At 44.6% G+C, this 26,446-nt stretch overlaps 3 protein-coding genes across 7 annotated transcripts in view; 2 read left to right on the top strand and 1 right to left on the bottom strand.

The window, feature by feature from the left end:
- LOC118076520 (golgin subfamily A member 6-like protein 22) overlaps positions 1-5,457 on the top strand; it is a 20,423-nt gene extending 14,966 nt beyond the window's left edge. The window contains exons 13-14 of the mRNA XM_060271715.1: positions 591-638; positions 5,138-5,457. Of these exons, the coding sequence (XP_060127698.1) occupies positions 591-638; position 5,138 (49 nt within the window). The 3' untranslated portion in view covers positions 5,139-5,457. The remainder of the gene's footprint in view (positions 1-590; positions 639-5,137) is intronic.
- On the bottom strand, positions 5,252-14,751 carry ECHS1 (enoyl-CoA hydratase, short chain 1). The gene has a single exon (XM_035105232.2). The coding sequence runs from the start codon at positions 14,132-14,134 to the stop codon at positions 13,253-13,255; it is 882 nt and encodes a 293-aa protein (XP_034961123.1). The 5' UTR covers positions 14,135-14,751; the 3' UTR covers positions 5,252-13,252.
- Positions 14,102-26,446, top strand: part of FBXO38 (F-box protein 38) — a 39,017-nt gene continuing 26,672 nt past the window's right edge. The window contains exons 1-9 of one of the 5 annotated variants that reach the window (XM_060271713.1): positions 14,102-14,150; positions 16,388-16,570; positions 19,414-19,547; positions 22,102-22,265; positions 23,373-23,538; positions 23,783-23,920; positions 24,396-24,533; positions 25,593-25,686; positions 26,292-26,422. In XM_060271713.1, coding sequence (XP_060127696.1) covers positions 16,443-16,570; positions 19,414-19,547; positions 22,102-22,265; positions 23,373-23,538; positions 23,783-23,920; positions 24,396-24,533; positions 25,593-25,686; positions 26,292-26,422 — 1,093 coding nt within the window. In that variant the 5' untranslated portion in view covers positions 14,102-14,150; positions 16,388-16,442. Of the gene's footprint in view, positions 14,151-14,815; positions 14,944-14,963; positions 15,148-15,190; positions 15,355-16,387; positions 16,571-19,413; positions 19,548-22,075; positions 22,266-23,372; positions 23,539-23,782; positions 23,921-24,395; positions 24,534-25,592; positions 25,687-26,291; positions 26,423-26,446 lie in introns of those variants that run through there. The other 4 variants (XM_035105226.2, XM_035105228.1, XM_035105227.2 and 1 more) reach the window with 4 other exon arrangements.

Below are 26,446 nucleotides of genomic sequence, written 5' to 3'. Positions count from 1 at the left end.
ATAAGTATGGGGAACCTGTGGTCTTCCAAATGTTGTTGGACATCAGTTTTCTCTCAGCATGACCAGTAGTTAGAAATGAGGGGAGTTTAAAATTAGATTTAAAATATGATGATGATTTTTCTTTTTTTGGTTTTTTTAATTCTATCTATTTTTTCTTTTTCCTTTTTTTTAGATGTTAAAGTAATTATGGAAAATCAGCTGGGTAGATACCCGCCACTACTTTTCCTTACCAGCCTGGGGCCTCTGGTGGCAGGGGGGGGGGGCTCTGGAGGGGGGAGGAGGGGGTGGAGGGAGGTGGGGAGAAACTCAACTATGTAATGGACTGCCTTCGACTGTTCTCTGTCCATGAGACTCTCTTGTGGCAGAAGGGGGCTCGTGGAGGGGGGGGGAAGAAGAAGGCAGAATATGTTTTGTATGTCTTTTTTATGTAAAATCAATAAAAAATATTTTTTTAAAAAAAAAGAAATGCGGGGAGTTGGGCTCCAACAACAACCGCAGATTAGCGACCCCTGCCCAGATTATTTTGTGAGTTTGTGGAATGTATTAATCTGAATAAGTATTGTGACTCTATGTTTTTTTCTACATTCAAGGTACAAGCCGGACATTAGTATGGCGTATGAAGGCAAATGCAAGGAATGGTACCTATTCATTTTGTGTTCAGAACTTGCTTCCCTTTTCAAATTATGACTTGTCCATTGGTTTGAGTCCTACCCTCCAGAGGAGAAAACAAGCTTGTTCCCTCTTCCACATGACACCCCTGAGATATGTGAAGATGGCTGTCATATATCTTCCCAGTCTCCTCTTTTTATGCTAAACATACCCAGTTTCCTCAACTGTTCCTCATAAGGCTTGGTTTCCAGACCCTTGATCATCTTGGTCGCCCTCCTCTACACATATCACAGCTTGTCAAGATCCTTCTTAAATTGTGGTGCCTGAACTGGACACAGTACTTCAGGTATGATCTGACCAAGGCAAAATAGAGCGATACTATTACTGTACTTCTCTTGATCAAGACACTATACTTCTGTTGATGCAGCCTAGAATAGCATCACACAGTTGTTGTTGTTTTTTGCTTAGTCGTTTAGTCGTGTCCGACTCTTCGTGACCCCAAGGACCATAGCACGCCAGGCACTCCTGTCTTGCACTGCCTCCCGTAGTTTGGTCAAACTCATGTTCGTAGCTTCGAGAACACTGTCCAACCATCTTGTCCTCTGTCGTCCCCTTCTCCTAGTGCCCTCAATCTTTCCCAACATCAGGGTCTTTTCCAAGGATTCTTCTCTTCTCATGAGGTGGCCAAAGTATTGGAGCCTCAGCTTCACGATCTGTCCTTCCAGGGAGCACTCAGGGCTGATTTCCTTAAGAATTGATAGGTTTGATCTTCTAGCAGTCCATGGGACTCTCAAGAGTCTCCTCCAGCACCATAATTCAAAAGCATCAATTCTTCGGCGATCAGCCTTCTTTATGGTCCAGCTCTCACTTCCATACATCACTACTGGGAAAACCATAGCTTTAACTATACGGACCTTTGTCGGCAAGGTGATGTCTCTGCTTTTTAAGATGCTGTCTAGGTTTGTCATTGCTTTTCTCCCAAGAAGCAGGCGTCTTTTAATTTCGTGACTGCTGTCACCATCTGCAGTGATCAAGGAGCCCAAGAAAGTAAAATCTCTCACTGCCTCCATTTCTTCCCCTTCTATTTGCCAGGAGGTGATGGGACCAGTGGCCATGATCTTGGTTTTTTTGATGTTGAGCTTCAGACCATATTTTGCGCTCTCCTCTTTCACCCTCATTAAAAGGTTCTTTAATTCCTCCTCACTTTCTGCCATCAAGGTTGTGTCATCTGCATATCTGAGGTTGTTGATATTTCTTCCAGCAATCTTAATTCCGGCTTGGGATTCATCTAGTCCAGCCTTTCGCATGATGAATTCTGCATATAAGTTAAATAAGCAGGGAGACAATATACAACCTTGTCGTACTCCTTTCCCAATTTTGAACCAACCAGTTGTTCCATATCCAGTTCTAACTGTAGCTTCTTGTCCCACATAGAGATTTCTCAGGAGACAGATGAGGTGATCAGGCACTCCCATTTCTTTAAGAACTTGCCATAGTTTGCTGTGGTCGACACAGTCAAAGGCTTTTGCATAGTCAATGAAGCAGAAGTAGACGTTTTTCTGGAACTCTCTAGCTTTCTCCATAATCCAGCGCATGTTTGCTATTTGGTCTCTGGTTCCTCTGCCCTTTCGAAATCCAGCTTGCACTTCTGGGAGTTCTCGGTCCACATACTGCCTAAGCCTGCCTTGTAGAATTTTAAGCATAACCTTGCTAGCGTGTGAAATGAGCGCAATTGTGCGGTAGTTGGAGCATTCTTTGGCACTGCCCTTCTTTGGAATTGGGATGTAGACTGATCTTCTCCAATCCTCTGGCCATTGCTGAGTTTTCCAAACTTGCTGGCATATTGGGTGTAGCACCTTAACAGCATCATCTTTTAAAATTTTAAATAGTTCAGCTGGAATATCATCACTTCCACTGGCTTGTTAAGCTTGTGATCTACTAAAACTCCTAGATCCTTTTCACGTGCACGACTGGCAAGCCAGATATCCCCCATCTTATATTTGTGCAACTAATTCTTCCTGCCTAAGTGCAGAACCTTACATTCGTCCCTATTCAAATGCATGTTGTTAGTTTTGGCCCAGTTCTCAAATGTATGTAGGTCATCTTGAATCCCAATTCTTGTCTTACTGGCTACTCCTCCCAGTTTGGTGTCATCTGCAATATTGATTAGCATCCCCTCAGTTCCTTCATTCAAGTCATTTATAAAGATGTTGAACAACAATGAGCCACAGACAGGAAGGACCCTGTAGCATGGCACCTCACTTGTCACCTTTTCCCAGGATGACAAGGAACCATTAGTAAGCAATTTTGGGGTTTGATCAGTCAACCGGCTACAAATCCACTTAGCAGTTACCTTGTCTAGCACACATTTTACCAGATTCTCCACAAGAATATCATGGGGGACTTTGGCAAATCTTATTGAAAAAATACACTACATCCACAGATTCCGCTGATCCACCAAAATTGGAATTTAGTACTCTTGAGCTGCAGCTCATCAGGTCTAGTAGATCTGAATTCATTTAAAGTAACTAGGTGTTCCCTTATCACTTCTATTCCTACATTCTTGGCAAAGTTTGAGTTCCAACAGATATCAGGGTAATTGAAACCTTCCATGACTACTACATCTCTCCTTTTTGAATGTTTGGTAATCTGCTGCAGGAAGGCATCATCCAAGTCTTCAGTCTGGCTTGGAGGCATACAGCAGACACCTGCAGTAAAGTTACTGACGTTTCTCTCTCCTACTATTTTTGCCCATATACTCTTAATTTGCCTTCCATGTTCTATGTCATAGAGCTCTTCACCAGTCTTCACATCCCTAACATATAATGCTCCTCCTCCTACCCCCTTATTGTTGGTCCATACCTTTTGGAACAGGTTAAACCTTTCAAGTTCTACATTCCAGTCATGACTCTCATACACCAGATTTCATTAATGCCTATTAGGTCATATATGCCACCCTGTATTAAGAACTCAAATTCATCTTGCTTGTTTTCCATACTCTATACTAATGCACAGAGGCAACTGAAACCACAAGTCAGCCCTCCCCAGCAACTTCCTTCTTGTAGTTTCCTGCTTTGTAACAGGTTCCTGTGGCACCACTTCAGTTTCTTGTGCATCCATGAAGCCCTTATCCCAGTACCAGGTGTTCTTGTGTCATCTTTAATGTTGTCTCCTTCCCTCTCAAGATCTATTTTCCTCTCTCCGTGGACCACAACCTTAAACAGGAAGGAGTGGCAGGGGCGTACCCAGGATCAAAACTAGGGGGGGGGGCAAGGGGCGGGGCCAAGGCACGGGAGGGGAGGGGCCACAAAGTGGGAATGTGGGCGGGGCTACAGAGCCCAGGTGAAATCAAAATAAACCTGAAGCGACGGCGGCGAAGGGGAGAAAACCAGCGGCCGCCTAGAGGAGAAGAGGGAAGTCTGGGGGTGGGCGGGGGGGGGGGAGAGAAGGGAACCAGGCTTGGATCGGGGCCTCCGCGGAGGTCTGGAGCAAAGCCCCGGCCTCCGCGAAGCTATCCGAGGCTCCGTTGCTGCAGCGGTCTCAGGCGCTGAACGACTCCCGACGTTCGGGAGACCTTTGAGCACAGCCGCGCTGTGCGCATGCGCCCTGCACGGCGGCCGCCGGAGTCCACAGCCGCGCTGTGCGCATGCGCCCCGCTTTGCGCATGCGCAAAGGTCTCCCGAACGTCGGGAGCGTCAGCCCTTGCCCCCTCCCACACAGCGCGGCTGTGTGGACTCCGCACGGCTCGGGCGCAAGAGACTGCTGCGGGCGCCGAACTCGCGCTCCGCTGGGCTGTCCTCCGCCTCTGCCCACCAGCCCCGCCGGCAGCGCCACTCTTGCCCGCAGCTGCCCGACCGGCCCTGCCTCTAGAGTAGGGCAGCGGCCCCTCCCTGCCCCGCGGTGGGTACGCCCTTGAGGAGTGGTGAAAAAACCACCTGTACCCCAAGGCCCTTCCTGCCCAGAGTTTCATAGACCCTTGCTATACATTGAAGGCTGTGTCTGGCAGTATAATTTGTACCCACATGAATCAGGAGGAAGGGGTTGTGGTCAGTGGGCTTTATAAGACTTCACAACTTCTCTGTATTTTTTATTAGTTTTGAGGGCTGTGCACACATTGCACACGCACCCTGACCCCAACCTGGACCAATCTAGGGAACACCCAAGTAGGATCCAGACCATCAAGCAATTAAAGGCTAAACACTATATTATCACAAGGAGAGAGCAGGAGAATTCAAAGTGCTACTTCACCAGCACATTCTCTGCAAGGGACTCAGTGGCAGCAGGCTTGCACCCTTTGTGAGCAGCTCCTAGCCTTTTGGAATTGATCCTGGCACCAGGTATGCCACACTGCAAGTGGGAGAGGGATATGGATGTTAGCAGGAGAGAGAATGGTTTGCTTTTATGATATTTGGCTACATTCCTTATAAGCTGTTTCCCCCTTCATTCCTATTTTTAAAATGTAGGCTTTCCTGCAGCACTCCTTACTATGACAAACTATACCTTTATTTTTCTGTTTTCATTTTCACAGAAAGATGAATAACGATAGAAGAAACATTATTCTTCAATGGAACACGTGCTTTTGATTACTCTTTGCAAAGATACTGTATCTGTACCATGTACTGTAAAGAATAGTTTTTATTGATTTGCTGATAGAATGAAGCATATATGAGAGACAAACATTTTACAATGAGAAATGTAAAACCCATTCACTCCCCATTTAAAGGTTTTTCTCAAAGATTCATGGTTTGAAAGGCTGGTGGCAGCCTTGTTCAAAAATATGAAGTTTATTTAATCTCCTGGATTATTCCAGGATCTGTTGTGCGCAGAATAAAATACATATTTAACAAATTATCATCTCAGGTTGTGTGTTAAAACGAGTACTGCTAGCCACCCGAAGAGTCGGTCAAAACACATAAAACACAGTTGACATACTTGCCATTCACTTTGAATAAGGGTTTGATTTAAAGCAAGGATGGAGAGAGGCCAAATGTGACCAACACAGTGGCGGAGGAAATTGCTCGGACACCTGGTGTGGCATGCCCAGGGGCAGGACGAACTGCCCATAGGGACGGCACGGGGCGCACAGCACCCATAAGGACAGGACGGGGCACGGGGCCTCAGCCACCCTACAGCTGGGGAAGACAGTGGGCCGACAGTGCGGAGCCTGCGGGCACCTGAGACTCATGGCTCAGGCGTGCTGCCGGCTTCGTGGTGAGTGCCGCCCACTATTTGTCATCCCCCTCAGGGTGATACCCGGGGTGTGCCGCACCCCCTTCCTATGCCCCTGGGCCCACAGTCTCTCCTCTCTGCCCTTTCCCCTGCATATCAATTTGCCTTTAAAACCATTTGACCCATTAGAATCAGTGCATTTTCAGAGTGGGGGCAGTGGAGGGAGCAGGGAAGGAAGAAGTGCCTTCTGCCACGTGCTGTTCCTGCTCATTAAAATTGCTCACACTGAATGCAACTGCCATCAGTTGGAGCCAAATTTATTTTGCCTGTGGAAGTCCTGCTCTTTGTCTCCGATAGTTCTGTCTTCACGAGATTGGCTCAAGGCTTAGACTCTAAGCTAGAGATACTCAAACTGATCTGGCCTACCACCACCCCTTTTCAGGAAAAAAACATTACTTAGTGCCATCCGTGGGGTGGACTGGCTCAATCTGATCAATATGATCCTACTTGTCAATGTACACTGCGGAGAGGATCGTAGTCCAGACTGTAGAGCTGCTCCTTTCAAAGGTCTCTGACTTTACCCAGAGTCGAGGCTGGCCTATCATGAGCTCTGCTGAGCAGTGTGACTCAGGTGACAGATTGGGGTGGTAGCAAAACTTGTATTCCCTTGTCTATTAGCAACATGGCTGCCTATTTCCATATCTTCCCAGTTCACTGGCAAAAAGCAGACATGGCAAAGGTGCTCCATTAGGCCATCAGCTGCACTGCTACCACTAACACGGCATCACAACATTTTTTAAAGGTAAACTGCAAGAGGGGGGAAGTGACATCCAGAGACCCTCAGGTTGTGCAATATGTTGTTCTGGCCCTGCTCACAGTACAGGTTATAAGCATCTTCCAAGCTGAGCAACCTGCCCACAACCAAATTGGATGACACATGAAACACATTTGGGGGGGGGGGTGCACTTGCCATTTAGTTTGTTTGTTGTAAAGAAAATGGAATCTGTGATCAGGGACAGAAGAGTGGCAGGCGGAGAAGCCGCTTCCCCCATTCCCTTCCTGCTATTTTCCCACTCAGACTTGGTCCTCATCTCTTCTAACCTCTGGAAAGGAAAGTAGCTGGTGAAAAGCAGGATTGTGTGGATAAATGGTGGAAGACAAAGGCTTACCCAGGATCCTTCCCAAACTTTCCTCTGCTGAGTGAAGCAATCTCTTATGGACATCTATCAACAAACAAAACAAATAAAAACCCTTGGGTTTCCTACACATCGCTGGGGGCTCTCAGCACACATGCTTCTTTCTCCTATTATTGCACAATCCTTCCCAATAGTTATTACCCAGTTATTTCACCTATTCTGACCCCACCTGTTGCAAGCTTCCTTGTGTGGCTATTTAAATGAAAGAAGGGGAGAAACCCTTCCTTGTAGCTCACGTCTAATGTTGCAAATCCTGACATTGCAAAAGGAAGGTCCCACAGGGTCAAAATGCAGCAATGCGAGCAAGTGAAATCTGCCCCCACAGAGAGATAAGAAGGGAAGTCATCCTCAACCTGGTTTGCTCCAAAAGTTGTTGGATGGCAGCGCCCCTCAACCTTGTCCATTAGCTATGCATAAGTCCTCTAAAGCAATTCAGTTCCTTCCTTGTACCTTTAAGTGATGTGTTATTTCCCCCCCTGATATAGCTACAGATAAAAGCATTTTGGACCATGCCTCTGGAGTCAGACTGTCTGTATCCTTCAAATTCAGGGTGATAAACACACAACAACCAACCTGAAGGCACACAGGAAGCTCCCAAGTTGCTGAAGTTATATAGATCTGGGTCTGGTCAATGCTTGGACGTGATGAGTTAACACATAGAAACCACATGCATGCCACCCTGGGTTTTGTGAAGGAAGAAAAGTAAGATATGAATTTAAGAAAACAAAAAACCTGGGTACAGAATGCGCCACCCCCCCCCTTCTGCATGAACTTCAACATGTGTTAACATCTTCCTCTAAGTCCTTTTATGAGTCCAGAAAGTGGATGATGACTGGAGATCTCCCCACTGTCTCCCCACACCCTAAAGTCCACATTGCTCAGTGCTTGTTATTTTTCCAGCACCAGATGTAGAACTTTTTTTTTTAAAAAAAATGTGCCTCTCTTGCTTGTGTGCAGTGCATAACAGCTACAGCTCGGACTCACTACCAGAGCAGCAACAGACACATGACTCCAGAACAGATCAAATCAAAAGAACTTCCAGCCTCAACAAATCTATGCCAAAAATACAAGACCAGCAGCCTACAGTAGGTTTAACACACATTTCTCTACTCACTCCAAGTGAGGAGGCAGAAGGTGCAATTTGAACTATAGTATGTCTGGCATTTCTGTCTCAGGGCCATTTACTACAACCAAACAGGACTCTGGATATGCTGCTCCCATTTAATTCTCCGGGACCCTTGTTACCTGAAGAGAAGAACATTAATTTTTGTGAATGGTTGGGAGAATGAACGGAATGTATTCATTAGACAACAAGTTAAGAGTTATTTGGAGGTCATTTGGGATGCTGAAGAGTGAGATCATCCCATGAACTATCAAGTTCTGCTACTGTTCTCCTATACACATACAAGAATGTACTTGTCAACTTTCCCTCCATATCTCATTACCATTCGTCTTTTGTTTCCCGCAGGTAAAATAACAAGATGACAGAGCCTTGTGATAATTAATGACCTGGTCCAGATAAAGAATGTGATTGCTTCTATAGATATGGTGCATATGGTATATATATCTATGATTGTGTACATCCTTAGGTAAAGCAGAGAGCAGTGGCTGAATCTTGAGAGAAGATTAATACAGACTTCATTAACTATGAAGATTACCTTTCTTCTGATACTTTCTCTAGCAAACTGTTGCTTCTTTTTTGGTAAGATACCTTCACATTGTAGCACTATGTTAAAGTCTCCATAACCAATGACCACTTTATAAGGGGTAGTGGGAGAAATGACATTTTACTGCTGTTTCATTTTTAGGTTTCGTTTCCATCATGTTGTGATTGACATTTCCATTTGTAAGCTATCTTGATTTAAGCATAGGAAAAGAAATGTCAAAAGGGGAAGGAGGTTGGGAGGAGCCTATGGTCTAGTAACCACCAGCTTGCATGGGTTTGAACTCACTTAAGTTAGTCATCCGTAATGTTTGTCCCAGAGATTTCAGTGGGTCTACCCTAAGCATAGCTAAGTCTGGATCCAACCCAAGATCTCCCCAAGATCTCTCATTGGTAGTGTTTTGAAATGCCTTTTTGAATTATTTTTCAGGTACTGGAGCTTCAGGAAAGAAGGTCAGTGCATATTTTGTTTAAAAATAGCCTTTAGTTTCCTTGTTTAGCAACCAAATTGTGTTCACATTCTGCACATTAGAAATAAACTGTCCAGGAATGCATTTTTGTATTTCCTTATTTATAAAAGCTATAATAAATGCCACCCCCCCCCCCGGCAGATGTAAAATGGGATTAGTATGGGGGACAAGGCCTTTTTCATTTTAGGGGCATGTTTTTAGTTCTGACTCTTAGTGGATTTTAAAATTGACTGCTGTCTTTAAATGATTCCTTACGCTTTCCCGCTGTGTATTGAACCCAGACTATTTTTTTATATAGACAGCTGGGACACAAGTTATAGAATTAGTAGAAAGAGAAGGGAGTTTCTATACCTGTGTGACTGTAGCTTTGGGTGGGGAAACCTCTGCTTCTCGGCTTAATTTCATGCAAACCCACAAAATTGGGTGACAGAAGGAGGCAGAACACTGCAATGCTGCACACTACCCCCACAATAGGCTCTGTCCCTGCCCACATGGGTCTCTGCTTGCTGTGTACAGAATACTGCTTAAGAGCTGTACAGCAGCATTCTTTTTACATTTCTAAAGGAAATGGCATTTTGGACTTCCAATTATATACCCTATATCAGGCATCCCCAAACTGCGGCCCTCCAGATGTTTTGGCCTACAACTCCCATGATCCCTAGCTAACAGGACCAGTGGTCGGGGAAGATGGGAATTGTAGTGCAAAACATCTGGAGGGCCGAAGTTTGGGGATGCCTGCCCTATATTGTCATCTGGCCACTCAGGGTGCAGATAACCATGCATGCTGTTGTGGTTGATTTGTCCAAAAATGCCAAGGGTTTTCTAATGAGGGTAGAGATTCTCATTATCTGGAATACCAACTCATAAAGTATTTTCTTTCGGTTAGCTTCTCTAGGGGGGCTGTTTCCCATATGGCTTGATACCAGTGGTCCGTGTTCACTCCTGACAGGTCTCTCCAGTGTCTAGTAATGATGTTCCTGGCTGCTGAGAGTAGATGGCTTATGATTTCTCTCCTTTTACAAGGAGACCTTATCTGTCCCTCCTGCCTCGTTTCACCTGGCCAACAAAGGCTGAACTTGCTGAAAGTTAGTATTGTCAAGCTGCATTTGTTTCCACTCTCTGGATTATATATTTGTAGGTTGACTGCAGCAGGTATCCACAGCCACCACTTGGTGGTGATTGCCCACGAGAAGACAGGCCTGTGTGTGGCACTGATGGTATAACCTATGCCCATGAATGCATCTTGTGTGCACGAATCTGGTAAGTCCAACATGGCAAGAAACTACTTCTAAAACAACTGTAAAATACCATGCGCACACTCTACAGCAGACTTTTCGAACCTTGGGTTATTGTTTATGTTGATGATGGTCTTGCTAATAGTTTTATATGGTAAAATGCCTTGGAAATAATAGGATCGAAAGCTGGGGGAGAAATATATGTGTGTGTGTTTGTGTTTGTTCAAGCACTACTTTCTTTATGCCACTTTAGTAATACGTACACACAGCAACTCTAAGTACATTATCCCCATCAGGATATTAGAGCCCCAGACTTTTGGTAGTCATTTATATAAATCATTCCTCTGCTATTACAGGGCAACTGGAGTTCAAATTGGCATTCGGCACAGAGGGAAATGCCGCTCATAAGGTATGTCCAATTCTTAATGTTGATATTTTTAAGCTGACGTTAACTCAGTATACGGTAGCAGAAATTCTCACTGAAAGATGATGACTGCAAAACAACAGCTCCTGCGTTGGCATCACATCTAACCATTTGCCTAGTACATAATGAGCTTCTAAGTTCTTAATATTATTGATTTGGGAAGTCATATTTGTAGAAGTCAGAAAATTTGCTATATTATAACAAACAATACAATCCTAGGTATGCTTATGCAGAAATAAGTCCCAATTAGTCCAAAGAGTTGCCTCTACACCCCGAAATGCATATTTTTGCAGCTAGGTCTACTGTTATTTGCATAGTTAGAAAAGTGGCTGAAAGTTGTTTCGCTTCTTGACATTTTCTGCTGTCCCATAATCCAAATTAAGATCTAGTTGATTTCCTATTCTTTTCTTTTCTTCTAGGTTAAGCTGTAGAAGAGCAGGTGTTCATAAGAATGGACAGTATTCAAAAAACAAGGAGTTCGTTATTACAATACCACTTGGCTCAATTCCACTTGTCCAAAGGCCTTTATTAAACACAATAAAATAAAAGCAGAAGCCTCTCCTCTTTTACCAGCACACCCATACTTACACACACACCATGCAAATCAAACCCAGAGAGTCTCTGCCTTTCACACCTCTGTGCCAGTGCAGACTCTCAGCAGGCCAAATACCTTCTGTAGCCAGTGGTGCAATGGGCCAATGCAATGCATCACCCTTCACCAAGCACGTATAGATGTATGATGTGGGTGCTCCACAATAGGTCCAAACACATGTAAGCTTGATTGACACCCCCCTTTGCTCTCCCCAATGTTTCCGGAGGATACAGTCCATGGCTAGTCATATAGTCCAATGCTAATCATACTGAGAGCAGACCCAGAGAAAGTAATAGAGACCCTTTAATTTCAATGTTCTACTCTTGAGTAGAAGTTAGCTAGATACAACTCTGTATGTGACTTGCTTTTACACATCACCTTATGCACACACAATCCCCTTCCCCCACCATGCAAAAATGAGCTATAGTTGGATTGTTATCTATCATTTGTCAGTTTGTCAGCCTTTCAGTACAAGGAAGAGAAGAGAGGAGTTTTTACCCACTGTCCAATGTAACTGCCTGAAGCAATGAGATACTATCCAGGAAGGATCCAATTAATAGATAAAGACAAGGTCATAGAAAGAAAGGTAAACTAGTTCCAGAAACATCCTAGTTGTACATCTTTCCCCAAGGGGTGGGGTTGCGGGAGATGCTACTCTTTCTCCTGTTGCTTTGATCTACCTGTTTGAACTATGACCCATCCGTTCCTCAAGAAACAAGCATGACACAGCAGAGGCCAAACAAAACAGAGGTATCAGAGATATAGAAAAGGTAAAGGGACACAGTCAAAACCTGAAATTTACCATTAGTCACTATAATCTATTGACAGAGTGCTGTCACTCTGCCCCCTTGAACCTCTTACTGCCTTTGCGTAAGAAGTCGGAAAAACAGTTCACTTTTAGACCAGCAGTATTAATAAGGACTGCAATGGTGTAGGATTCCTACCTTCTTTTAACTCTATGAGAAAGACAGTAGAATGAATACTGGAGATCTGCCGCACACCAAATGGTGATTCCGGCTACAATACTATGCATATTATTACCTGGGAGAATGTTCCATTGAAATCAATGGGGCTTACCTCTGAGTAGATATGAATAGGACTGCACAGTCAAGTAGAGTAGGAAGAAAGTCTTTTTGAAATGATGTAATTTTATTAAAGACATGTATTGTCACAATTATTCAGTTAATGCAGACTAGAGTACCATTTGCTGCTTTATGCAGTTGCAAAGCCCAGCCCCAGCATACCCTTAAGCCTTTTCCCACCACCATGTTGCAGTGGCCATCAGCTACAGCTCAGACTCACCACCTCTGAAGGTGACAACAAGTACAGAACAGATCAAACCAAAATAACCACTACCTTGGGCAAACCTCTCCCAAAGCACACATAGGAGTCAGCAGCCCAGGATGAAGATAGCATTAAAGCACCTGCCTCTACTCACCCTAATGTGGAGGTAGAACCTACAATCAGAGCTGGGAAAGAATCACAGAGCTTAAAGTTTTGTGCACGCATGTATGTGCATGTGTAACATCTCCTACATCTGGCATTGCTGTCTCAGGGCCATTTACTACAATTAAACAAATTGGGGAACTATGTACTCCAAGGTGTCTTCAGACAGGGGCATTCTCCAACAATCGATTTAAGGAGACCTGTAGACAATAATTATTTCCTTACAAAGGAAAGTGATTAGCAGGAATTGCATATCCCCAAACTACCCCCCCCCTACATCATCTTCCTGGCAAGTGAAAGGCACATAATTTGCAATTAAAGGCCTCCTGTCACAGAGAGGTGCCACTTGGAAGAGGCCATCTGGGCAGACTGGATAAACACGCTGCGATCTCTTCAGCCAGCCAGCCAGCCCCCAGCACACTGTGCATCAGCAGCTTCTGCGGGCGACTCAGTGGTCCTTAAAGTTCGCCTGCCTCTTCTCCACGAAGGCGCTCATCCCTTCTTTCCTGTCGTCCGTGGCGAAGGTGGCGTGGAACAGCCTCTTCTCTGCCTTATTGCCCTCTGCCAGAGTCATCTCGAAGGCCGCATTCACCGCCTCCTTGGCCATGGCAGCCACCAGCTTGGAGTTCCTGGCGATCTTCTCGCCGCAGCCGACGGCTTCGTCCAGCAGCTTGTCCACGGGGCAGACCCTGCTGACCAGGCCGGCCGCCTTGGCCTCTTGCGCCGAGATACGCTCGCCGGTGAGGATCATCTCCATGGCCAGGGACTTGCCCACGGCCCGGGTCAGCCTCTGCGTGCCGCCGGCGCCGGGGATGGTGCCCAGCAGGATCTCGGGCTGCCCGAACTGCGCCTTCTCGCCGGCGTAGATGATGTCGCACATCATGGCCAGCTCGCAGCCTCCGCCGAGCGCGTAGCCATTGACCGCGGCGATGACGGGCTTCCTGACCGTGGAGACCCGGTTCCAGTGCGCCAGGAAGTTCCCCGCGTGGCACTCCTGGAAGGTGCGGCCCTGCATCTCCTTGATGTCCGCGCCGGCCGCGAACGCCTTCTCGCTGCCCGTGATGACCACGGCGCCCACGCCAGGGTCCCGCTCCAGGGAGTCCAGCGCCTCGCCCATCTCGGCCATCAGCCCGTCGCACAGCGCGTTCAGGGCCTGCGGGCGGTTCAGGCGGATCACCGCCACGCTCTGCGCCGAGCCGCGCTTCTCCACCACGATGTACTGGAACTGAGGCGCCGCCGCCGCCAGGAAGCGACGGGGAGGCAGCCGCGCGGCAGCTGCCGAGGGCAGGCGAGGCAGGCGGAGGCGGCGGAGGACGCAGGCGGCGGCCATGCTGGCAGGGCAAAAGGTAAGGGCAAGAGGAGCCCCAGTCAAGGTGGTCCTTCAGGAGTCTTTCCGGTCGCCGCGCGGCGGAAACCCGCCATTGGAGTGGCAAGGGTGGTGGAAACGCGTGTGTGAATGGATTGAGGAGGAGGGTTAGAAAGAAAAAGAAAGGTGGGGAGAGGGAGGGCAGGGTCAGAGGCTCCCTTTCCTTGCACTGCCTTGAAAGCGTCCCTAGCACTGTATAGTTGGAAAGGAGTTCCCCGAGGGTCATCTAGTCCCACCCCCCGCAATGCAGGCATCTCAGCTAAAGCATCCTTGACACTACAGATGACCATTTTGTTGTTTAGTCGTTTACTCGTGTCCGACTCTTCGTGACTCCATGGACCAGAGCACGCCAGGCACTCCTGTCTTCTCCACTGCCTCCCGCAGTTTAGTCAAACCATTTAGCCTCTACTTAAAAACTTCCAGGGAATGAGTCCACCACCTCGCGAGGGAGTCGGTTCCACCGTCTTGCCGTCAGAAAGTTCTTCCTGATGTTTAGTCGGAATCTCCTTTCTCCCCAGCTCAGCCCAGCCCACCCCGCGCCGCGCATGGAGCGTTTCAATCGAAGCCGGGAGTGACGGTAGCTGAGCTCTCTTGTTTTTCTTCACCTCCCTTTGCGAGTGTGAGAGAGGGACGGAGGGAGGGAGCGCACGAGCCTCCGGAAATGCCCGACGGCTGAACAGGAAGCGGAAGCGCCGCGTAGCGCTGGGAGGAAGTGTCTCCAGCTGGAGCGGCTCCTCGGATCAGAACCCCAATAACGGGGGGTGGCCGGGCAGGTGAGAGGCTGCTGCGGTGGGTTGTCTCTGGCGGGTCCCGAAGTCCCTGCGCTGAGGGGAGCGCGGAGAGCTGGGCGGGCAGGGGCCGCCGCTGATACAGCCGCCTCCGAGTCCCGCGGGGACTGTGTTTGAACCACCCCATTTCCCCGACCCCCTTTCCTCGCATTAGCAGCTGAATCCGAGGAGGAATGTTTGCGCGTGTCTGTGAGTGTGCGCGTGTTTGTGGCACCTTTAAATGCACTGCCCAGGCTGGCTTTCTTCTCCTCGGCCTGCGGCTCTGCGGCCCGCCTATTGCTTCCTTCCCACCATGTTTACTCGGGAAGAAATGGCATTGTTTTTATGTGGGAGGCTGGCCTTGTTACTCGAGAAGAAATCGGCTGCTTTTGCCGAAAAAACAGAGGCGCAGAGAAGGTATTCGCTTTGTCTCTCTTTCCCCAACCCTCATCGTCTTGCTCTTAGGGGGTCCAGTTTCATTTCTTTGGTTTCTTACCGGGCGAGAGCTAGTGCGTTGCTCTCGCTGACTCTCCCTACGCTCCACTCCTTTTTAACCTTTCTTGGAGCAGGGGACTGGTGTTGCTGGACTTGCTGGGGCTGACGGGAGTTGTAGTCCTACATTCACCAGGCAGTCATCATATTCATTATTATCCCTGTCACACGGAATCTCTGCTATTAATAGGAATGGTGGCCTGGATTTTCAGTTTCCTTTCAGTTTCACTAGAAGTGAAAACTAGTCAGTGAATTCATTGGACCAGGACTGGAAAGGGAATGAAAAAGCCCGAAAACCTGTGTAAAACCTGTGTAAAACAGGTTTTCTGACTCAAGACTTTCAGTGCTTATGCTTTTCCAGTTTGCTGCAGCTAGAGAGAGACACTGCAACTACATAATTTCTGACAGCCAGGTTCTCTGAATCCCATTATATAAAGATGTGTTTTGCTTCTCTTTCAGATGCCTAATGCCATGCAATAGCTTTTCTGGCTAACCATATAAAACACTGGCTTAATGAAATGTACATCACAATAAAGATGTTAGTTTTATAGTACTGTACCACAGACTATTGTTCTTTTAAACTTGTTTTTCAGAAGTTGACTGCTGAAGAAATGACAATTAGCAAAATATTTTTTTTGGGGGGGGGAGTTATATAAGAAGTCCCAGCTGGAGTCTGTTTATTTATTTTATGGAAGTTATACCCTACTTGTTTGTAGAAAGCCTCAATTTACCTACTTGTTGGCTTCTGCTAACTCTGGGGTTACTTTAGTCCTTATTTCTCACTGAGAGATTTTATATATGAAAGAGATCATAATCTATATTTTCCCCTGAAATAAATTTATATTAGCTATTTATTTTTATTTGTTCTTTACTAAATTTCATGTTTATGACAGGTCTTGTCTTGAATTTCTGTGTGTTAAATACTTATATTCTCCTATCTCACCATTTTCTCCTGCAGTTTCACTTTATCTGCCTACCAGCCCTGATCCCTTTAATCAGCAAACATCACCATAATGGGGCCTAGGCGGAAAAATGTAAAAGTATGTTCCACAAGTAGGGGAGGACCCATATGTGTTAAAACTGCTGATCTGAAGGACTATATGAACCAACTTTCACATGAAGTGCTTTGTCATATTTTCAGGTGGGTTGGAAGATAATATTATGTTTTTGATGTTGCATGTAATTCACTGTAGGACCTGAGGACGAAGATCAGATTATCTGTTCAATCCTGAAAGTGAAATAGGCCTTTAATTTAGCTTGCTCAGATTAACCTTCTCCCTGTATAAAGCGGACCAGTTTCTTCAGACTTATTGCTGGTATTTTTTGGAAATGCTTATGCACACGAGCAATTAGAAATAATAATTTGCAAGACATGTTATGCTGTACCTGTGATTGGTTGATGATTGTAGGCCATATATCTTTTTTTACATTGATTTAGTATTAAGGAGCTGCTTTATGTTTTGTTGCCAGATGAAATTGGTCCCAGGGTCACTTACAAATCCATTTAAAAAGATGGCAGCCCTGCCCTCCTCATCCCTTTTTTCCTTTGGTGGTGTGCCTTTTAGATTATTACTAGATTAGATTATTACCGTGTTTCTCCTAAAATAAGACGGTCCTCAAAAATAAGCCATGCCAGGCTTTTAAGTAGTAGTATAAATATAAGACATCCCCCGAAAATAAGCCGGGGGTGGGAGCCGCTTCGGGGAGCACAGCGCAGCGCGAAGAGCCTGGTGAGAGGCAGCTGCGGCTGCAGGTGAAGCCCGGGATCTGCGTGGGCGACTGGGGGCGAACGCACTGAGCGCTGCGGCGGTGACGAAGAAGCGCCCGATCAGCCCGCTTCTCAGCTGATCGGGCGCCTCTTCGCTACCGCCGCAGCGCTCAGTGCGTTCACCCCCAGTCGCCCACGCAGATCCCGGGCTTCACCTGCAGCCGCAGCTGCCTCTCAACAGGCTCTTCGCGCTGCCGCTTCGGGGAGCACAGTGCAGCGCGAAGAGCCTGTTGAGAGGCAGCTGCGGCTGCAGGTGAAGCCCGGGATCTGCGTGGGCGACTGGGGGCGAACGCACTGAGCGCTGCGGCGGTGGCGAAGAGGCGCCCGATCAGCCCGCTTCTCAGCTGATCGGGCGCCTCTTCGCTACCGCCGCAGCGCTCAGTGCGTTCACCCCCAGTCGCCCACGCAGATCCCGGGCTTCACCTGCAGCCGCAGCTGCCTCTCACCGGGCTCTTCGTGCTGCCGCTTCGGGGAGCACAGTGCAGCGCGAAGAGCACTCTTCTGGTGCTCTTGTGCGTGCGTGCGCGCGAGGGAGAAGTCCCCTTTTCCTTACCCAGGTGCACACACACACCGTTTCGCCTCGCTCCGTCTCTCCCCCCTCCGCAAAGACACCAAAAAAAAAAAAGACATCCCCTGAAAATAAGCCGTGGTGTGTTTTTTGGGAGGAAAAATAAATATAAGACATGTTTTATTTTAGGAGAAACACGGTAGTCTAATGAGCAACCAGAGTGGAAACAATTCAGGCAACCTAGTGGAATGGCTGGTGCTAGGTGACAATTGAGGGAAGCTTTTCTTCACCTAGAGGCTATTTTGAGTGGCGAGGGACCTGTTAGGATGGTCCACTCTCAGAAACGGATAGATCCAATAGGTTTCTGGGTGGTTCTGGGTGATTTTTGATCCTGTGAGCCCTCCCTTGCTTTGTGGAGCCTCTTTGACTCCCTTATATACTCCAGAGTTTAGGGCAAGAAAGAGATGGCTTGAACATGAGTGGAGGAAAACTCTAGTCAAATGCAATTGAACACTGATGAGGGCTCATCATCGAGGCTACCTAGTGACAATGAAGGCTGCCTCCATCGTGGAGGGCTTTCTTGATGGTGGTGCCTGCCCTGTAGAACACCCTTCCAACAGATGTCAAGGAGATAAGTAACTACCGGTATATAACCTTTAGAAGACATCTGAAGGCAGCCCTGTTTAGGGAAGTTTTTAAATGTTTTATTCTGTTTTCATATATGTTGGAAACTGCCCAGAGTGGCTGGTGCAACCCAGTTAGATGAGCCGGGTACTGCTCCTCCTCCTACTACTACTACTTTTAAATTTGTCAGGTGGGTCTCAGTTAGACTGACCTAGGTGGAGTTTCAAGTCCTAATGTTCAGAATCAAAAGAGCTAGCCCCCTAAATCATGAAAGTTGGATGCAGCAATCACAGATTTGAAAGTTTTGTGAATGAGAGATGCTTGCTATTTGCCTTCCTGTAGGCATAGAGAAATGCTTAAAGACCTCCAAAGAAGGAGACTCCACCACACTCCTTGGCAGCAAATTCCACCAGCTCAGCTGGTTAGAGTGTGGTGCTGATAATGCCAAGGTTGGAGGTTTGATCCCTGTATGGGACAGCTGCACATTCCTGCATTGTGGGGGGTTGAACTAGAGGATCCTCAATGTCCTTTCCAGCTCTGTACCTGTAGTTCTATGAGATTTATTTTGACAAACTTATATATTTTTTAGTCTAAGAAATCATCCAATTTAATTTTCTGATGAAGTGAATGGTATTAGCCGCAGTTGTATTATTTCCAGTCAAACTGTTGAATTGAGTGCCTTGCCCAGGCATAGGCAAACTCAACCCTCCAGATGTTTTGGGACTACAACTCCCATGATCCCTAGCTAACAGGACCAGTGATCAGGGATGATGGGAATTGTAGTCCCAAAACATCTGGAGGGCTGAGTTTGCCTATGCCTGCCCTTGCCTGTTTGATAGCCATACATTATTTCTGCTTTAATACAATACTACAGTTTTAATACAATTTTAATACTGTTTTAATACAATAGTACTTGCATCCATTGCTGAATTTATTATGTGCTATGAGTGTGTGGGGATGTGTATAGCAGCATCCAGATTGTCATTTGTTTTAACAGCAGATTGTCATTTGTTTTAACAGCAGAGGAAAGAAAAACCATTTGAGAATTAATCCTATATTTTCTTCTCCCACTCTCCTTCTGAAGGTATCTTCCCCTGCAAGATATCATGTGCATGGAATGCCTCTCTCGGAAGTTAAAGGAAGCAGTCACCCTATATTTGAGAGTGGTGAAGGTTGTGGATCTCTGCGCAGGCCGCTGGTGGGAATATATGCCCACTGGTGAGTGTTGCTCTTAATCAGAGTGGTGATGCACTACAGTATATATTATGCTTTTAAATTATAGCTGTTACAAGCCATTGTTTTTAAAAAGCATTTAATGGAGTCTAAATTTCTATAGCACTTTTTGCATGCACAATGGCTTTATGGAGTATTTTTTCAGGGCCCCTTCCAGCGCTAGCAACGGTTTCTATTCATAGGAGTGCATCCTCAAGCCACTCCTTGGATAAGAATTGCGCAGCAGAAGGACTTTTACCCATCTTCAGTTCCCAAAGAGGCATGGCAGAAGTCCCTCTGATGCCTTTTTTTGTCATTCCTTTTGTGACTTGCAGGTGCACTCTGATGGACAATATGGCAATATCAGATGTGACCCTTCCTTGTTCTCACTACAACCTTATGCAAGATGATGCTATACCTCCCATTTTGCAGCTGGGGAACTGGGGCCAAGAGTGAGTGACTTGCCCAAGACTATTCGTTGAATTTGCTGGACCGAATGATCCCTCTGCCAAAGATTGTTAGATACAGAAAAACCTACATGTGCATGCACTGAAGTTTGCCTCTGTGGCTGTGCTTATTCCCCCCCACCCCATGATATTACTTAGTGCCTATCTAGAATAGGCCTAGGCAAACTCCGGCCCTCCAGATGTTTGGGACTACAATTCCCATCACCCCTGGCCACTGGTCCTGTTAGCTAGGGATTATGGGAATTGTAGTCCCAAACATCTGGAGGGCCGGAGTTTGCCTATGCCTGATCTAGAACAAATGTTTTTTCAAATGTTTGTGCACCAAGATTTCTAGAACTGAGAGATTAAAAATGGAGGTATACATTTTTCCTTTGTATAGGTTTCATTTTAAAGGAAATCATAATAGTAGTACAAAATAAGGAGCCACCAATAAAACATGCCAAAAATATAAAAACACAGTATCAGGGGCGGCGGCGCTGTGGGTTAAACCCCAGAGCCTAGGGCTTGCCGATCAGAAGGTCGGCGGTTTGAATCCCCGCGACGGGGTGAGCTCCTGTTACTCGGTCCCAGCTCCTGCCAACCTTGCAGTTCGAAAGCACGTCAAAGTGCAAGTAGATAAATAGGTACCGCTACAGTGGAAAGGTAAACGGCGTTTCCGTGTGCTGCTCTGGTTCGCCAGAAGTGGCTTAGTCATGCTGGCCACATGACCTGGAAGCTGTACGCCGACTATTATGATTCCCTCGGCCAATAATGTGAGATGAGCGCGCAACCCCAGAGTCGGTCACGACGGGACCTAATGGTCAGGGGTCCCTTTACCTTTACCTTTATGTCACATTGTATTCCTCATTGAGGAGGTCAGTAATGGCAGATAAGCCTCTCTTAAATATTTTGTCTATTATTACCAAGCTTCTGCCTTATGTACCTGTGTGTTTTGGTGTGTTTTTAGTTGAGCACTTGGTTCAAGAAGGGCAACAGTGAGGCACAGAAGGCTTGGCCATGTCCTGTGTGAACTTTGTGTATAGCCTAAAATATGCACTGAGTCTTCTTTAAGACAGTGCTTTCTGTTGGACAAATCAGTGAAGAGTTACTTGAAAAAAGAAGATTTGAAACCACTGACATAAGATGGAAAATACAAAAGAAGACATGTTTTCTGCATGATAAAATACTGTGTAGTTGCTATGATATCTCTCAAAAGCCATTCCTTACATGATTTATATTAATAGAGGACCCATCATTTCCTGTTCTAAACCTGCTGATGATGAAATAGCTTACACACATCCCCCCAAATGATTGTAAAGTACAATCAGTATTTAAAACGCCTAATAAAAATTTAGTTGCTGTTTTCTGGATGCACATAGAAACAAGAGGAATACTGTATCATCTTGACCCAGGAAGGTTGGGGACAGTTATAATAGTCCAAAGGAAGAAAATATGGTACCCATCTTTAAAAGGGGAAATGAGAATGAAGGGACAAGTGGCTTTGGTTTGTTAGCAAGAAAAATAAGTCAAACAGTGTATTATGAGTACATGAGCAGTAACATAATGTGCTCAATTACAAAATGGGGAGGTGAGGAAGCCAACATATATTTGTGCCAAAAGGATTGTAAAAAAAAAAAGTTGACATAACTTAGTCAAAGCATTTTAGTCCCCTCATACTCTGCAAATTAAGCATCTCCAGTTTAAATCCATAGTGGGGGAAATGCATAACTTTAGCTGGATCATGTCCAAATTAGAGTCCACCTTTTTGAGTTCTCGTATTTCTGCCAAAACTTGACTAATCAATCATACTCTCTTCTTGTATGTACTCCATTTTTTGTTGTTTTCTAAGCAGTGGAGTACTTTTGTAGTTCTCCAGCCTTGCCTTTGAGCTCTAGAATTTGACTCCTAGAATAACAAAACTAAGTATATGGTTCCTCTTTTTTGCGTTTGTCCAAAATATGGGTGGTGATGCATGCGGGGTAAAATAAAACAAAGAAAGCAACACAAATCCTTGCTCTGTCGTTATATGTGGATTGAAAACTGCACCACCCGTCTTCCTTGCACATCTATACTTCTCTTCTTCCTCAGAGATAAAATATGTGTCATCTTCTCAGGATTCACAGATTCCAGCTTCCTGACATTGCTGAAGAAAATGCCAGATATTGAGCAGCTGTATGGGCTTCACCCCAGGCACCTGGACAGGCGCAGAGTTCGTGGTTATGAAGCTTTCAGCATCCCAGGAGTTCTAGAAGCCCTGCAAGCTTGCCCAAATCTACTAGTAGGTGTTGTATATCCAAAATCTAAACATACATATTCATATGGCACTTGTGATCCTTGGTCATATTCGTAGGGTGTGAGGGGATGGATATGGTTATACAAAACAGCAGATGGTGCTGTATCTTGTGGATTTTGTTCAGTTGCATTCACTTATATCTATTTAGCATATTATCAGCTACTGAAATTTAAATTCAGCTATTACTCAGCTGCGCTTTTAATTAAATCTGGAATTCTGTCCTTAAAATCCAACTATTGCAAACAGATGGGCCAGAAATTACGTGACTGGAAAATAGTACAAATAGTTATTTGTCCAAATAGTTATTCATATATCTGTGAATCTACATTTAATCACTTATTTTTGTTTGCACAATATGTGGATTATATGCAGAACAAGGGGTGGGGTGGGAAGGTCCAATAACTGAATACAGGTGTTAGAGTGAATTGGTAGCTTCGGAAGTGTCATGTTAAAAAGATTTATCTTTCATCTATGAGACCTATGCATATCCTACTACATTAAAAATAATAATAAGATTCTCTTGCCTTCTGCAGCAGCTACTGATTTTGACACTGGAAATCAGGGTCTATTTTCCATTGTGTAATTCCACCTATATAAAACTTTTGAAGTCTTTTCTTTGAGGTATTTTTCTGTACTTCAATACTTAGGCTTAAAAAAAGTTGAAGTATTCCTTCGAACCTTTTGTGAAGTTTCAAAATATTTCCTCTAATTGGATGAATTTCTTTGTGTTTTTATAGCACTGAATTCGTAAACTTAATTGATGTTAAGATATTCTAGTTACATGTTTTTATTGTTAGTTGCCTGGGATTTATGGAAAGGTAGGTGTATCAATCACTAGCAAATAAAAGTAAACTTTAGAATTTTAGCTCTATTCCAGTGTAAGCTAGGCATGAATTATTACAACATTATAACTAAGAAATGCATGTGTCAATTCAGTTCATTTTTTACTGCTGCTTACATGAATTGAAAGAGTATTGAAGATTATTCTTGCTCCTAATAGTTACTTGAGAGAGAGAGCACTTATGCTAATGATTGGGATTTCCTATCATTCTATACTCTTTTTTAAAACTTTTTTCACTTTTTTTTCTTTAGGGTGTTGAAACTTCCCACTTGGAACTGGTAGAAGCCATTTGGACATACATGCCACAAGTTCACATCCTTGGAAAGTTTCGAAATCGCAATGGTGCCTTCCCAATTCCACCTGAAAATAAACTAAAAATACCAATAGGAGCTAAAATTCAGACTTTGCACTTAGTAGGTAAGCATTGTAGTGAAATACTTCCAGTGGATACATCATGACTGAAAAGCTGTGAAATCAGAAAGCGCAGTTATTTCACTTCATTGTGCTGAATTCTTAGCTTAAACACTGTTTTGTTTGCTTTTAGAGTCCTAGTCTGCAAGTATTGCTGCAAACACCCCTACAAAAATTAAGCCTTTTCGTGTTTGTCATTGAAATGTCTGGTTTTTGGACCTGACGTACTGCTTTGTTTCTTGTATTTTAGGCGTTAATGTACCTGACATTCCTTGCATCCCAATGCTGAGGCACCTGTACCTGAAGTGGGTGAGGCTCACCAAACCACAGCCTTTTAAAGATTTCCTTTGCATCAGTTTACGCACTTTTGTCATGAGAAATTGTGCAGGTAAAAGAGCATAAGGTCCTTTCCCCGAATTTATATTGGGAGGGGAGGGTATGCTTCTCATTTACTAACAATGAATGTGGATCTGTGTTCAAAGTAAGTTTGAATAAGGAAATAGCATATAATTTGCTTAAAGACCAAATGACTATGTAGTCAGTTTAATGTTGTGAGAATTGAACTACATGTTTGCTGGCAATTTTATCCAATATGTTTTCATAGAAAGTGTGTTGTTGCTTTCAACATGGATATTCCTATAGTACTTCTGCAGCAGTATAGAACTATAGCTCTGTAAATCTGTTCGTATGGGCATTTTCTACATTCTCTTTTCAGTGCTAGTAAGCAAACCATTTCCCCACTTGAGTACAATGTTTGAAAATTCATATTTGAGCAATATAATGATGTTGCTGCTGTACATAAAATGTCTACTTAGCCATTCACCAGTGAATGCTGACTGTTGGAATATTTCTGTCTTTTGTAGGACCCACAAACTCGTTGAAGTATGTCCCCTTGGTCACAGGATTGGCTTCTGCCCGAAATCTGGAACATCTAGAATTAGTTCGAGTTCCCTTCCTTGGGGGTCTTATTCAGCATGTTGTAGAAGACAGCTGGAGATCTGGTAGGCAGTCTCTTACTTAGAATTGAGAGTAGTATACCATTTACAAAATTTCTTCTTTGAAACCAACTACTGACAGTATTTACTTTTCTAAGACTTTGTGGTGGTGTTGTGTGAAAACAAGTGAAGGTAATAGGTAAATTTAGATCTTTCTCTTTAAAGTTGAAAGCAATAATTGGATTTCACGATGCTGGATACTTTGCCTTAGACTACATGAGAGACTAAGAACTTGTTCATTTATGGTCCCAGCATGTACATTCACCATGCTGTAGGTGATGCTAGCCTTAGCTTGTGCACAAACACACCATTTTCTGTGAACCGAAGCCTCCATTGATATTCAGCTAGATTCTTCTCATGCAGTCCATCCATTGTGAAAAGAAGCATTGTGGGTGTCAAATGTCTGCTGTGTTTGAAAGTGCTGTAACAGGGCTTAATTGTTGAGATATTTAGCATGCTAGAAAAGGCGGTGGGGAAGTCTTTCTTCACACCACTGAATGGCCTGTGGAGGCTGCAGACAACACATTTGCTGCCATTTAATTAATTGCTGCTGGGAGAAAAAATATATACTTGCCAACATTTGAGAATTGGTGTCCTTTTTTTACTCCATGTATACAGCTCAGAAATAAAGATACTAACAGCTGCTTCCCAATCTGTGCATCCATGATGAAAAGAGACATATCATTCCATTCAGTTATTGCAGAGCACACAGGGTTTTTTTTTTATCCTGACTTGTATAAGTCATACTCAGTGTAACCCCATTGAAATAAATGGATTTAAGTTATCCAGGGTCAGCCATTTCAGCTGGTCTATTGTGAGTGTGTTGTAATTGGATACAGGCATTGAGATTAATTCTGCTCAATAAATAGTAATGTGTTGAAACAAATTTAAGTTGGTTTCTTTAGTCAGGCTATCCTTTATAGACAAGGATTGGTGGACCATATATTGAGATAAAACTGTAGAATTTTGCTTTTGTTTCTCCAATACACTGTGCACATAATTATTCCAGGGAGGCTTAGTGTTGATACTCAAATATAGTGAACCCCTCTTCTTATCTATCAACAGGGGGCTTTAGAAATTTGCACACTATAGTTCTGGGAGCCTGCAAGAATGCTCTGGAAGTGGACCTTGGCTACCTCATCATAACTGCTGCACGAAGGTACTTGAATCATTTCAGCAGTCTTTCTCCTTTTAATTGTATTTGCCAGTGAGTCACCATTATGTTTATACATGAAAGTCATATTGATAGACCTTTGCATACTGATGTTAGTGAATTCTGTGCACTGCTTTTAATTCTGCAGCACCTTATTTTTCATCATAGCTTCTTTAAAAAAATCCTCAAAGAATTGCACTGGCTGCCCATTTGTTGATGAGCCAAATTCAAGGTGCTAATAATGACTTATAAAGCTGTAAGCAATTTGGATTCTAAATATTTGAAGGTGTGTCTCCTTCCACATCAACTTGCCTGTGTGCCTGAATCAGCTGAGGAGGCTGTTTTGGTTGCTCTGCAGCTAATGCAAATCTGTTATGCAACAACCAAGGGAAGGGCCTTTTCTGCCACGATGCCTTGAGTATGGAATGCCCTCCTCTTAGACCTGTGACTGACAACTGGCCCTTATAAATTTTCAGTGCTACCTATGGCCCCATTGATTTGATCAGGATTTTATTAAGATATATTAATTTTTGTCAGGGATGTGGTATTGGTGTAGCTTTTTTTTAAAAAAAATGGTGTTGCTTTTCTCATTTTGTTTCGTCTCTTTTCAGGTTGCATGAAGTACGAATCCAGCCTTCCCTAACCAAAGATGGAGTATTCTCTGCACTAAAGATGGCAGAATTGGAGTTTCCACAATTTGAAACACTACATCTTGGCTACGTTGATGAGTTTTTGCTGCAGTGTATGAAATCCTTCAATTTTCCTT

This window comes from Zootoca vivipara, chromosome 2, assembly GCF_963506605.1.
Source record: "Zootoca vivipara chromosome 2, rZooViv1.1, whole genome shotgun sequence".
NCBI lineage: Eukaryota > Metazoa > Chordata > Lepidosauria > Squamata > Lacertidae > Zootoca > Zootoca vivipara.
This window is presented reverse-complemented; position numbering and strand designations above follow the sequence as displayed.

Coding starts and splice junctions, on each gene's coding strand:
- ECHS1 (XM_035105232.2), bottom strand. CDS start 14,134: ATGGCCGCCGCCTGCGTCCTCCGCCGCCTCCGCCTGCCTCGCCTGCCC.